General features: G+C 36.1%; 1 protein-coding gene across 1 annotated transcript; it reads right to left on the bottom strand.

Moving 5' to 3' along the window:
• Nucleotides 1-2,331: 2,331 nt before the first annotated feature.
• Nucleotides 2,332-7,960, bottom strand: LOC131662416 (uncharacterized). Its single transcript, XM_058932200.1, has 9 exons — nucleotides 7,436-7,960; nucleotides 6,991-7,042; nucleotides 6,731-6,809; nucleotides 6,526-6,571; nucleotides 6,338-6,436; nucleotides 5,011-5,079; nucleotides 4,596-4,911; nucleotides 4,350-4,495; nucleotides 2,332-4,253 (listed from the first exon to the last, which is right to left on the bottom strand). The coding sequence occupies exons 1-9, from the start codon at nucleotides 7,787-7,789 to the stop codon at nucleotides 2,889-2,891; spliced, it is 2,526 nt and encodes an 841-aa protein (XP_058788183.1). The 5' UTR covers nucleotides 7,790-7,960; the 3' UTR covers nucleotides 2,332-2,888.
• Between the last annotated feature and the right edge of the window lie 7,412 nt (nucleotides 7,961-15,372).

The following is a 15,372-nucleotide window of genomic DNA, read 5'->3' as shown; positions in this document are numbered from 1 at the left end:
CTAGTTTTAACACTAATAACCTTTGCAAACATATATCTAAGTCAAATCTGACTACGCATGGCATGACAATCAGTTTGTTAGAGCATCTCCAACCGTGAACTCATTTTTGGGTTTCTTGCGGGACCCATTAAGCCATGTCAGCTTGAAGCAACTCAACTAATTTTTCGCTCCAATGGTACAACTCTGAAGAACTCATATTGGGTCCCACAACTTTACTTTATTTATTAATATTTTATTCATATTAAATTCTATATCAATTAAAATAATAATTTTTATTATTTAAATTAAAATTGATATAAAATAATTAAAATTGTTGGAAAAAGAATTAAAAGTTTATGAGTAAAATGATGAAATTGTGAGAGAGAAATTTGAAATTGAAAAGAAAATAAAAGAGAAAAAATTTGTATTGGTAAATTTTTTCTAAAAAACTATATTTATAATAAAAAATAACTTAAATAAAAAACAATAACTAGTCATTGAACAGAGAAAGAACCGGTGCATATTTATAAACCGTTGAATAGGTGGAGTAACTTTGAAATGAAAAATAACATTTTCATGTTTGTCATGCTGGCAAACCAACCCCACAAACCTCCGCTGGAAGTGGCCTTAAGATAATTGCAATTTTTGGTTAGAGTTACAGGTGTTTCCTAACGGAACAATTCTACAACAAACTCCTATGATGAGCTAGAGTTAGTATAGTAGCTTGTTGTAGACACAAGGTCGACAACAAGCTCTTCTGAATTTAAAAAAATAATAATTTAGAGCTCTTCTGAATTTAAAAAAATAATAATCTTTCTAAATTATGTTTTTGATATGTCTCTACTTTTTGGAAATTGATTAATTTTCATTTGATCAATCCCTTTTATTATATAGTCCTAACCCCTTCTAATATATGTTGTCATTTATAACTCTATTATGTATAGTATTCTCATTTTTATCATGCATATTTTAATTTTGTGTGGGTTGGATCTTAAAGTTGTGTGATAAAATTTCTATTTCAACTTGAAAATACTTTTGTAATACATAGAATATTTGTTTGGATGGGCGGTGGACAAAATTAATTTTAACATAATTGAATTTGGTAGAATTGATTTTAAGAGAATTGAGTTTAACAGATTAATTTATGTTTGAATATATTTATGTAAAAGTGAGTTTAACAATAAATTTCAGTATAAAAATTACTCAGAATAAATTCTAAAGACAGGAGTTACAAATTATAGTTTTAAAGAGAATCAATACCGGAGGCATAATCAATTTTATTTTTAAAAAATCAAACACTTTAAAATCATCATCATCCAGGATCAATTCTAAATCTCTAAAATGAATTATGAGTCTTACAAAAAATGAAACCAAAAATACACTGAAATCTTTCCTCTATTTAAACTACTAGCTTTGCTTGTAATTTTTTTATTAACCAAAAGATATGTAAACTACGAAATTTTGTATGTAAACCAAAAGATATTTAAAATGTGTAATTGCTGATAAAATTGAAAGGTCACTCCACACTACCATGCCAGCTCAACTTGTTTCATGGCAACTACTATTGTACGTGACAAGATGTCAACAAAAACAAGACGTGTTTTGATTCTTGTCACACGCACAGTTTCTCCAATCTTTGACCAATAAGATTATTTCTAATATTTTTCTCATGTTACTCGTTTCCCACTACATCATAAAATGTGTTTGTGAGTTCATATCTCACATACATATATAATCAATCATCATGAATTCAGATTCAGCAAAGCCACTTTGTTTTGCTTTCCCTTGCAATAATGACTTTGTTTTTCTTTTGTTGCTTCTCTGAGTCCTCTGAGCCCAAAGACTTTGTATGCCATGGTGATGTCTGTATGCTAAGAGATCGAAAGAAGTACCAACCAAAAAAGTCAAAGGGCAAACAATAATGAAAGGTTTATCTAAGGATACATAGAGATTTTTCCATTAACAAGAGCTAATAAGCCCTTCCAATTGTTTAGTCATGCATAATGTTCAAATTTGCACTGAGTTTGACAGAATCACGGTAAGCTATGTCACCATAATTTGCCACAAGTTGAAGTTTTAACATAAAGGAGGTCGATGAAGATTTTGTTTTTTATTTATAATTCCAATTCTTTACCCGAATTTTCATGTTTATGTAGGATACAACTTGGAAATATTAGATGAAAACTGATTCATACTTTGTACTTCATTTGTATCATTATATGTTTTTGTCAAGAACTAGAGTTTGCATAAACAATATATTTTGCAGAAATTCTCTCAAAAAACCACAATCATGACATGACTAACAAGAACTTAACCATAATTTGTTTGTTGAAGAAACCCAATATAGTTAAATTAGACAAAGGAAGCATACAATGGTTTTACATTAGTAACATCTAAATCAAATGTACAAATTAATAACATAATTATGATGATGAACTACCACCAATTCTAATACAGATGTAGCAGTAGTACAAAGTACTAATCATCAAATCAAATGAAAGAAATATCTAGGCAACCGAGTTTCATCAATTAGTATACAATATACAAGGCATCAACAACATGTCTTTGCCTTCTACCTGCTGATCATAATCAATTGACGGGAAGGTTTTGCTACGGCTTAATCTTCGGGGAGTGGCCACGGATATTGCTGCCCAGAGTCGGTGATTTGGAAGAGATGGCAAGTCGTTAAGTTATTTTTATACGTGTCCACCAAGGTTTTCTGAACTTTCAAACTCACTTTGCTTTAGGACCATCTTGTGCCAAATCCCAACTCAGGCAAACTCTTTGCTTTCTCACATTTAATCAAGCCTTTTAGGATCAAAATTCAGCATCCGATAACAGGAGCTGCAAATCCCACCAGTCCGATTCCAGTCGAAACATCCAAACCATGATACAAATGAAATGAGTCCTCATAGTTGCAAAGCTAGGTCTGGTTGCTGTGAATCAACAACACCAGAAGATTGTTTTGCAGGTGAGCCTGGAGATTGACAATCAATATTCAAGTCAGGCGGAAGAGTTTCCTGTTTCTGCCTTGGTTGGCTTTGAGGACTGGAACCTTGCCAAGATGCCTGCATTTGAAATCTAGATTGGTCCGCGGATGTTGATTGAGGGAAAATCATAGGTCGGTTAGGGACCTGTGAAACGGCACCTACGTGACTAGATTGAGGTCTAGGTGAATGAAATAGAAAATTGTTCTTATTAGACTGGAGAGACGTTCCACCAGAAGGAAACTCTCCCTGAATTCGTGAAATATGCTGATGGAACTCTCTTGTAGAGTTGTGAAGAGAATCTGCAGAAATCTGCTTTTTGGATGAACCAGAACTCTCGGGTCCTAGTTTAAACTGTCCTGCCCCTGCAGACATCCATGTTTGAGCAGCTGCTGCTGAAGCATTGCCTGAGGCATCTCTTTGTGCAGATGGACCTGATGGTATTTGCGGAAGAGTATCAACTGGTGAATGATGAGAAGTCTGTGGCTTTTGAGCCTCTTCTGTCAACATTCTCATTGACTTAACTGAGTCACTGAGACCCTGCTCCTGCCCACGGAAAAGAAAAGGAGCTCCTCTGATTGTTTGGTTTGAGGTACTATCTGATGATGGAATAGTTGATCGATCATTCAAGCTTGTATTCATCACTTTTCCATCAGGCAATTCTCCACTGACAACTTCATTAGTATCTGGCTTGAAAGTTTTAGATGGCAAAGTATTCAAGTTCCTAGGCGCCATCTCTTTGGTCTTAGACTCTGTTGTAGGAGTATTACTTCCAAACTTAGCAACTAGACTGGAATTATTTTGATTACTTGAGGGTAAAGATTCCGGCTCCCCTTTCTTCAAACTCTTATTCTCGGGTACGCCTAAATTCCTACAATGGGAATTCTGCTGATTTGGGATGTTAGGAGGAGAAGCATTGGGCTTCACTCCAGCAGAACCAATAGAAGGATTTCCTTCAAATGCAGGCCCACTTGCAGGACCTGAAAAATGCTTTCCCTCAACCATCCATCCATTAACAGGATGTTCAGTTTTGGGCTCCACGTCCTTACAATTTTTATCACCGTGCGACTTTGTAATCAAACTAGTTTCCTTCTGTAGATGATTAGTGAGCATAAATATTGGGGTTGGAATCGGTTCATACTCTCCAACCCAGCCACGGCCAAATTTACAGTCGGCGGGAAGTGCCTGTTGAATCCTGTGGGAAGCAATTTTCCAAACAACAGGTCCTAGAGATGCACTAAAACGAGCCAAACTCCTAGTATAAGAATATTCAGCATGGACGCCAACCTGTATCCAAAAAATACAGTTATAATGTGTTAACATTACAAGAATAAGAAATCCAACTATTTTCAGGAATTAAAATTGCATCCTTTTGATACATACAGTGACCAGCTGTCTCATTCCACTCTCAAAGGTCATATACGTTGAATCTGGTCTATTGATTAGTTGATTAGATATATTATAAGATCCACGACGATTCTCGTCAAGCACAAATGACTTCCTTCCCATCTTAGAGAGAATATTCTTCCCTGGAAAAGGGGAAAAAATAATCAAAATAGAATAACCAGATCCTAACATTAGTATCATACAGGAAAGGCATATTACAGCAAGTTCACTTCTATAAGATACCTGACAAAACATCTTCAGCTTTATCTTGATTTGCATCAATAAAGAAAGCATTTGCCTCCAGAATACCATCAATGGTGCCAGGCCTCTCACAGCTACTACCACCTTGCATTGGATAGGAAGCTGGTTGTACATCTCCATAGGATGAATCAAAGCCAACAGATTCTTGTGAGGCCCAACCTGGTGGCTTTTTCAATGACTTCTTAACCGAAGAATTAGACTGGGTTTTCTGTTCTGATTTTGGCTCAACCTGTGTACGTTCGAATTTAATCCTTAACTTTTCAAACTTCTTCCGGCCAAGTTCTTGTATTGTTCGTGCCTGTAGCAAATATAAGGGTAAAAAAACAAAGCATGGAAAAATGGCTAGTTTAGCCATATTTGTTCGTAAGAGAACACAAAGAAGCATTGAGCTTTATACCTGTCTGTGGTATACGGTCTCCGGTGCATTATATTGCATTGCGTTTGAGCAAATTAAAAATATATCACTCTGCATTCAATAATTCCATTCACAAGTCAGTGTGATAACAATAGAACCTTTTGTCTTGCAGTTTGTATGGAAGTAATTCACAATTTAGAGAGGAACAAAAAAACAACATAAAGAAAGCAAAATTTTGGAATTTTATGCAATAGTGGAATCTAGTAGAGATGCAAGTCGATCCTTACGTTTCTGGAATACCATGTTCACAGTTGCCATTGATCAAAAAGCATTAATAAATTGTTGGTATGAAGAAAAGCCATACTAGTTAGAGAGAAAAATGCTTCCTTAATGCCTTATTAAAAATCATTATAAATCATAGTACATCCTGAAGTCTAAACCGTGTTATCAGGGACTCCTCCAACCGCTTAATTACAGTATTTTAGAACCAACTAATTATAAGATTTTCACTATAACACTGCCACTCATTCATAGGCAATCGATATTTAGAACCCAGGATCCAGTATATCATATCATTCAGGCATTATCACCCGAGTAACTAACACCTACGAAGAACAGGAAGCCAGAAACAAAAAACTATATACAATATTGTATGCATTTTAGACTTTTGACAACGGATATCTTGCATCTACATGGACGGCAATATACAAATAAATAGAGACAATGATGCCAATAACAATTAGACATCGTTTGTTACTAGAAAACATTTCGGGTCTCGTGCTCATAAGATAATTTAAGTAAGATCACAGTGCAGGGATAAAATTGTTTTAAGGTCCTACATCCCTAAGAGCTTAATGCAATATTAATACTAAGTTAGACAATCACAAATCATTGTTAAACAAGGAACAATCAAATATGAAATGGAAACACTTTCTTTCATATTTTGGGTTAAGGTAGATCCTGTTATTAATACAACCATTGCTCAAATCCAATATATCAGTGGGTGAAAACACAAGTATCTTAAGTCTAAAATACAATCATATAAAGCAGTAAATACCGAATGATTCTATTCATATGACACTCCTCTAGGCATTCCGTTTGAAAACCCTCAAAAGTACATCAAGGATTACAATACATTTGTTAGATATTACCCTGTAATTGAAAATCCGGTTCCTATCATCAGTATCATGTCATTTCAAGTATGTATTGTCTGCATAACAAATATTTAACTAAATACATGGCCAAACTGTTGCTAACAAGTTCAGGTAATGTCTCTACATAAGCGCACAATCAGCATCAATTCTATCGCAAGATAACCAAAATCTCAAAGAGAAAAAGAAAACTACCACTCATTAATAGTTTTCTATACCTCAAATTGTTCTAAGGTAGGATAAGATCCAGTCGCCAACTTCTTCCTCGCGGTGGCGAAATCCATGGGATGCTCAATCACATCGTGATAATCAGGAAGCTGCATGTTAAAACAGAATTTGAACTTCCAACTCAAAGAAGTCTTCCAAAAGCAAGATTACCAAGTCACATGAAGAAAATTCCACACACCTCTTCCGGATCAACAGGCTCTGCAAACACGCCATATATGTCCTTCCTGCCAGTGCCAACCATTCCAACCCACAACAGTACCAAATCATCAGAAAATAAAACAGTACCCTAAAAGGCTAAGACACACACCACTATGTTGTGATTCAGATAATCATAAACACCAAAATAAAACACAAGCCGAGAATCATAAAACCAGAACACATACTTCTGAAGCTTGTCGAGTATCAATTCCAATATCTTCCTATCGGGCAATGGAATCCCATGTGTATAATTCACCGGAGTTCCTATCAATAAAAGATTAAACAAAAACAGTAAAGTTTCAGAAACACACAAAGATAATGCAGAAACAGAACTTTCAATACCCTTTCAGTAAATATATCACTTTTCCTTTTTCAATCTTTTAAAATTGAAAAGACAAATTTGCACCCTTAATTACAAAGTACACCCCAGTAAAATCACACAAACCTGAAACAGAAATTGAGTGGAGCCCTTTTGAATCCACTTTTGTTCCCTTTATCTGTCATCATTAGAAACAAAAATCCATACAATACACAATTAAATTACATCCAAAAACCCAAAATTGCACTTGCATATATATAGAAAATAGAAAATCTGAAAAGGCCACAAAACATAGACTTGGATAATTACCAAAAACAAATCATAGACTCAGATAAAAACAGTGCCCTAGAAATTTAGTTTATTGCATAAATAAATGAATAATAAATAATCTAAATCTATATATCTATAGATAGAGAGAGAAGAGATCAGAATCTTGTAGAAGGTAGTTTTGGCAGTTGAGATGTTAGTTATATTTTCTCTCTCCTAAATTTCTAGAGAGAGAAAACCTAGAGAGAGAAAACAGAAATAGAGTTTCAGTGACACTAACAAACACTGAATTAAGCACTATTACCACAGCGTCTTCTTCATGCTTTTCTTTTTCCTCTTCTTCTTCATTCTCAACTTCTCCTTCAATTTCATTGCACTCTTCTTCATCTTCCATTGGTGCGTGATCTTCCAATTCTTGCTCTTGTTCCCCTTGGTGCAGCTTCGTCATCAATTTGAGCTTCTTCTTCTCTCTTCTCCTCTCATCTTCCTCGTCGTCGATGTAATCGCCGTCGTAGTCGATTATGTTGTACCTCACGTTCTTGCGGCGGAGACTACGGCGGGAATCGGATTCCGTTGCGGAGGCTTGAGCTTCGGCGGCGCGGCGAGCTAGATCCGCCTTCGACGGCCTTCCTTTCTTCCGTTTGGCGACCTGAACCATTTTTCTCTCTCTAGAAATTATTCAGTACTTTCTCTCACTAGAGAGAGAATCAGTTTGGTTTGGTTCTTTCTGCTTTGGTTTTTTCTCTCTCTAGAAAGGAAGTGATTTTCTCTCTCTTGGTTTGGTTTGGTTATTGTTTTGGTGTGGTGAAGGTTCGGATTTTTGGGGGAGGTTCGGGTTGGTTTGGATTATTACCGGAGCTGAGGTTCGGTTATACGAACGTGAGGTTCGGGTAAGACAAGTGGGGTAAAACCTAACATTAATGATTGCTTTTATTAGAGAAAAATGAATTATTCAGCAAAAAAAAAAAGAGAGAGTTTGTGTTGCACGCGCGTAAACAGTAAACACCACCATTTTCAGTGTTTCATTTTTATTTTTATATCTTGGAATAAAAACCAGTAATTAAACTCAGGAAACGATAACTAGTTCAGTTTTACATGTTTCACAGCACCTGGAGTAGTTCAGTTTTACATGTTTCACAGCACCTGGAGGGACGCAGATTGTCTAACGTTATTGCGGGAAAGGTAGTCTACCGTTCAGTTATTGTTGTCCGTTGGATAAATTGAGAGACCGAGATGATGACAGGTGGAAATCTGGTGAATTAAAAAAGAAAAATTTAACTTGAAAAAATGGTTGAATTAATAACCTGTGTCATGACTCTGTTGTTTTGCCTCCACCCACCGCCTGAGGACTTATGTTGCCAAACCCTTTCATCACTTATCGTCAAAGTCACCACACCTCCTCCATCACCTGTAAATGATTCTTCGTTCTGCAGCAATTTATCTTAGTGAGATTTAATTGTGGACGACGACGTGAATGGTCGTGGCGATGACGACGATATAGATTGGCGGTGATCGGATTCAAGGTGGTTTCTGGTGTTATTTTGTTTTAGTTCTGGTTCAAAACGACAAAAATTGCCACTAGCCATTATCTTAGCATCTTGATGCATCTGACGGCTGATAGTGGGAATGGTCTCTGGTTGATGATTGTTGTTATCGGTGTCACGGCGACGAGGACGGAGGTTGAAGAACCAATATTCTGCTTTTTTTTTTTAAATCAACAAAGTTACTACGTGGCATCATGTCACCCATTGAATTTATCCAACGAACCAAAACATATAAACGGCAGAGTGCAGTTCGCGGAAAAAAGTTAGAGAATCCGTTTCCCACCTGGAGTGGGTATTTGAACATTTCTTTTCACTTTTTTTACTGGAGGATAGTATTGGACTTTCTATCAATAATATTTTAATTTAATTTAAAGTGAACATTCATTTAGTCCCTCATCAAAATTAGAGAATTTAAATTAATCCCTAAAAAAATATTTTTATTTAATTTTTAAAAAAATTTAATCGAGCTATGTTAGTCTTTTCGTATTTTCTTAAAATCGGTTCTTTTTATTTTTTTTATAATAAAGTCTCATATATTAGAAAGAAAATAGAACCCAAGATACAAAAGAAAATAGGATACTATCCTCAAAAAAGAAGGAGAGACAAAACCAACTCCCTCAATAGCAAGGTTGTCAGAATTGAATTTTTATCTTGACTCGTTTTACCTAGGTAAAATCGAAACGTAAAATCATAGAGTTTACCTTGTATTAAAATTATATTAAATTTATATATACGACATATGTACACTTATATAATATTATAAATGCATTAATTATTTAAAATTTTAACTTAATTATAAAGTAAAAATATACTATATAATCGTAATCTTCACAAACTTGTATCAAACTACATAAATTATCCACCAAATCATAAAATATAACATCTAAAAGATTATAAAAAAAATAATAGTTTCATAAGTTTTTCGAGTTCAAAAAACACAAATCTTTTCATCGTCATCTTTAACTTAAACAAAAATTCAATGCTTCTACAACATCATCTTCATTAGAACATTCATATTCGACTTGATTAAATCCATCTCCAAATGTTAAAGATTCTTTAATATTATAACCAAGATATGAATGTGAAAAATTAAAAATTCATAGATAAAATTTTATGGGCCAAAATATAATTTGATTTATAAATTTTGACTAAAAAAAAGTAAAATCAGGTCAAAGAGTAAAATCCAACGATTTTACATGATTTTACACGATTTCACCGATTTTAGGACGATTTAAATCACGTAAAATCATTACAGAATACGATTTTACATAAAAAGGTTTTTACCTGCGATTTAACACGAAATGTTGACCTAAAAACATAAAATCTATAGAGTTTAGGTTTTAAATCGAGATTTTAACAACCTTGCTCAATAGGATAAGAACCTAAAACAAGGCAAACCTAGTCTATTACTTACAAAATCCTTCTTTAAACCTAAAGGAATGGACTCAAAAATGGTTAGAGATGTTAAGTCTAAACCTACAAATCTACACAAGTGTTGCCTTTCAGGAACATGTGGGAGAAAAGTAGACGCCTGTTGGAGTTATAAGAAATACAAACATTCCACTTCCTTCTGATATGTTAGGGAACCAAAGAGAGATTAGAAAAGGAATGCACCACAAGCTTGAAGTCCGACTCAATCCAAAGGTTATTCCAACCTTTTCTCATTGCTATCTTCATAGCACACAAAGCATCCTGAAATTCAGCTAGAGAAGACGAAGGCCAAGGGACATAATTAGCGAACGCTAATAAGAAATTCCCTAAATGATCCTGAAAGAGACCACCACAACGCGCAGAGGTGGAATTAGGAAGGAAAGCTCCATCACTATTACATTTCACCCAATGGAGGGGGAAGGATGCCAAAAAATCAATAATACGTGGAGCATCCGGAGTACGAATTTTGATGTTGAACACTTTAAGGATACGAAAATCGTCCAAAGAAGAAAAGGAAGTCGCATAAGTAGACAAACCTGTTAAATAGATGTGATTGCGGATCTTCTAAATAGTGGTCTGAAGATTAGGAGGAACGTTTTTTTTTTGAATCAATAAAGTTTTATTATAATTCAAAAACATGTTTAAGTACAAATGGTGATCTCAAGGATCCAACCAATACTAAAGAAACAATCTCAAGGAGGAATGTTTTTTAATCTAGCCCAATTTCTAGCCTCCCAAACAAAGTAAATGATATAAATAATGGTTGCCTTAAGCACCACCCCGCACTGTTTGAACCTAGACGAGCACCGATCCACCAATCTTCCAAAGACGATGGCGGGTTTCTAACATCTATGGACTTGTAAAACCAACTCCAAACATGACAGGCAAATGAGCCATCAAAGAATAAATTATTGGAAGTTTCTTCTTGATTGTTACAAACAAACACATAGAAGCAAATCGTAAATCTCTGAGCTTGAGCTTGTCGTTCGAAGGGATTTTGTCTAACATGAGCTTCCAAACCACCACAGATTTCGTTGGCGGAACGCCATTGGACCAAATAGATTTGGGCCAAGAAAGCTCTAAAAAAGGATATTTGTAACAGTATGCCTCCTTGAGAGATAACTCGTCGGACAAAGAGTGAGGCCATTGCAACAAAATCCAGCTCTGCAGGTGACAGGATAGGGAAACTCTGTAACTAAAGTAAAGGGAAAAGCTAGTCCCAATCAGCCGGGAAACGCCACTGACCATCCATGAAAAAATCAGCAACCTTAACACAAAACGACAATACCGTTAGAATGGAGAAACCCAATGGAAGAGTCTTCAATTAGCGGCGGACCGTACTCCTATCTAACCAAAAATTGACAGAATCGTCATTGCCAACAGACCAAACACAAATAATTTTTATAAGAAGAACCTCCGCTTTGATGGAGGACCAGAGAGACGAGAAAATATGGAACTTAATCGGACCGTAGTTTTTAAGGACCCTACTCTTCAAAATAAAAGCCCACTACTCCTAACCGGAAAGCATATCCTAAGCTAATTTAAGATTACAAGCTTCAATAAGCTTGATTAAATATCTGAGACCTAAGCCACCATGAGCGTAAGGTTTACACATCTTTTTCCAAGCTACTTGAACAAGCTCCGTGTTGTCAACCGAACCGGTCCAAATAAAGTTCCAAATACATTTTTCCAAATTTCTGAGAAGGGAAATAGGCCAGGAGTAAATGGACATGGTGTACGAGAGCATGCCATAAACAAAAGATTTAACCAACGTAGTTCTACCTGAAAGGGTGAAAAACACTTAGAAAGGGGGGATTGAATAAGAGTTGTTTCTTTTTGGCAGATAAAAATAATGAACACAATTATTTTTATCCTGGTTCGTTTGAACTCAAACTACCTCCAGTCCACCCTCACAGGTGATTTACCTCGACTGAGGATTTAATCCACTAATAAAAAATGATTACAATGGTTCTCCACTTAGATCAACCTCTAAGTCTTCTTGAGTCTACAGATCACAGTTTGATCACTCAAGGAATTTTGGTTTACAAAGATATAATCAAATACAAGAGATTAAAGTTGCTTCTAATAAAGCTGTAATCACCAAGTGATTTTTCTCTTAAGCTTAAGTTCTAAATCTCACTAAGTATACAAAAGTTTGTGAGCTTGAAGATGAAGATTACTTCTTTGTTCTTGAGCTTTTTGCGTGAGCAAGGTTCAGAGTCAAATGATGAGAATATGAAAAATGAACATAGGCTTTCTAACGCTTTTCTTTGCTGACACCTTCCTTTTATAGGCATGAGAATATGACCGTTGAACATTTCTGCATTTAATGCTTTGCGTGTACAGTACAACGTTCCATTTAATGTTTCACACTTTTGTCAACTACCTCGAGCCTTGCAATAACTGCTACTTCTGACTTTGCTTTTTGTAGCCATACTTCCAACATTCCTTTTGCCAGACAGACAGACTAGTCTATTTAGTCTTTTCATCATTTGCTTCTGTTCTGGAATCATACTTTGCAAGTCTCTTTGAATATCAGAGTTTCCAGCGTTTGGTGCATTATTAGAGCTTCAGCACTTCAGCCTTTGGAAGTTCTTTAGAGCGTGATACCTTTCAGAGCTTCAGAGCTTGCTTCTCATAGTCATGTTCTGACACTTTCAAGATCCTCTTCTGATGTGGCCATCCAGAACATTTGGTTCAAAGCATCTGAAAGATGAAATGTTGCATACTCTTTTAAATTTTCCTGAAATGGAAAACATAATTTATTAGAGTACCATATTGGCTTATACAAAATTCATATCTAATATTATCAAAACTAGAAAATATGATTAGAACATTTCATGTTCTAACACTACCGGCCATGGAGAGAACCGAACCTTTCCAAGTAGATAGTTTAGACACGATTTTATCCGCCGCCGGTTGTAAGAAAGTCTCCTTCACTCTACCTTTAAAAAGAGGAACTCCAAGATAGGTGAAGCGGAGGGAACTTTGAGTGAAACCAGTCATAGATAAAATACTATCTAGGACCATCTGAGGAATGAAACCTGCATAGACAAAGGATTTATTAGCATTAACCAACTGCCCGGAAGCCATAGAATAAAAGAGGAAGAGTTACTTAAGCATATTTATATTCTTAACACTGCCTTTACAAAACAAGAGGATATTGTCGGCATACGTTATATGAGAAGGAATGTTATGAGTAGCAGGGGCCTTGATTAGAGAAAGATATCCTTGATTGACAAGATTAGAGATGTCGTGACTAAGAACATCCTGAGCTAAGCAGAAGAGTAAAGGAGAGAGAGGGTCACCTTGACGGACCCCTCTAGTGCAATTGAAAAACCCGTGCTGAGAACCATTAATATTGGTAGAGAGCTGAGCTGAAGCCAAAATACTACGAATCCAAGAGCAGAAAACATTACCAAAGCCAAAAGACTTGAGCACTTTAAGAAGGAACTTCCAAGACAATTTATTAAATGCTTGAGCAATATCAACTTTCATAGCAATATTCCCACCAAAAGAGTTATTATACAAAAGATTAACGGCTTCCGAGGCAATACACATACAATCTCTAATGCATCTACCACGGATAAAATTTCTTTGCTCCAGCGATACGATTGAAGGCATGAGAATTGCAAGTCTGTCCGCGAGAATATTGGTGATGATTTTAAATTTGAAGTTTGCTAGCGTAATAGGGCGGAAATTAATCATGGAATCCGCATTCTTGACTTTAGGCACTAGGATGACGGAGTTGGAATTATAGTTGGGAAGAATCCAGCCACTGCAAAAGAATTGGGTAACCGCATTACACAAATCAGCTTTAATAATATCCTAGTAGTTGTGATAAAAAGCCCCACCAAACTCGTCTAGCCCTGGAGCACTAGACTTGTTAATACTGAAAACCGCCCTCTTGATCTCATATGCCGCCGGAATGGAAGATAACATTTTGTTCATATCACTAGTTATCAGATTGAAGATCAGATCATCCATCATCTCCAGCCCCTACGGGTTATCTGTAAAACAGAAAATATTAGTGAAAAAATCAACAACATGGTTTGCAATAGCAACTGGATCCTGGAAAGTCAGATTTCCATGTTTCAGGATAGAAATGGTGCTTTTGGAATGTTTGATCTTGGCCACCCTTTTGGTAAAAAGTTGTATTCATATCTCCATCTCAACGCCAATTGAATCTAAATTTGTCTAACCAGAATTTTTCCTCCATGGCCAAAGCTTTCTCTAAATCATGTTGAATCATTAACTCTTTGTTCCTTAGAGGCACAGTGCAACCCTCTTGATATATCATGTTCTGAATTTCCAAAAGCTTAACCTGCAGATCTTTCACCAAACTGTGTACGTTACTGAAAGTGTCCGGGTTCTAGACGTTTAATTGGACTTTAAGCAACTGCAGCTTCTTTGTTAGAATAAGCATCGGACAGCCAACCACATTAGTAGCCCACACCTTAGCTATTAACGATTTGTAACCCTCATGGAGGGACCACATGTTGAGAAATTTTAAAGAAGAGGGATGGGAAGTGTTATTAAACTTAGCCTCCAGGATCGGAGGATGGTGATCAGATCTTAAACGGGAGAGAGTCGAAACACTCATCGAGCAAGTCGAGGTGAGCCAAAGCTGATTGCCGAAAGCCCTATCCAACCTGCGCTCCACGAGACCGCGACCAATTATACCATTATTCCAAGTAAATAACGGAGCACGGGAGGGAAAATTCACAAGGTTGTTTTGATTAGACCAGGAATTGAAATCACCAATGTGCACACGATTGGGGGAGTGCACTCCACTGTGTTCATGAGCACCAGCAATAGAATTAAAATTACCAGTAATACACCAAGGCAAGGAGTGATTAGCAAGGATGAGAGAAGTTTCTGCCCAAAGCCTTCTTCTTTCAAGATGACAAGTAGATGCATAGACTGTCGTAATGCCAATCAAGAGAGAATTAATAGAGAAAGTGAAGGAAATATGTTGGTCAGAGATGGATATGATCGAGGGGTTCCAATCATATTTACACAGACCCCACAAGTTGGGAAGATTGTTGGGTCTAAGGTTAGTTGAGAAAATGTTAAGACCAAGGGATTTGAGATAGTTAGAAGGAAGGTCAAGCAAGTTCATCCATGGTTCTGCAATAATGCAAAAATCAGGATGATGAGTTTTAACAAGGTTTTTCAGAGCCAATCTAGTAGTGGCATTGGCCAATCCCTTTATTTGCTTTTGAATTGTGATTGAACTGCCATATGTATTATTTTTGTTAATGTG

This window comes from Vicia villosa, linkage group LG3 (assembly GCF_029867415.1).
Source record: "Vicia villosa cultivar HV-30 ecotype Madison, WI linkage group LG3, Vvil1.0, whole genome shotgun sequence".
NCBI classification, from domain to species: Eukaryota; Viridiplantae; Streptophyta; class Magnoliopsida; order Fabales; family Fabaceae; genus Vicia; species Vicia villosa.
The sequence above is the reverse complement of the archived record's forward strand: the minus strand, read 5'-3'. Positions and strand labels throughout refer to the sequence as shown.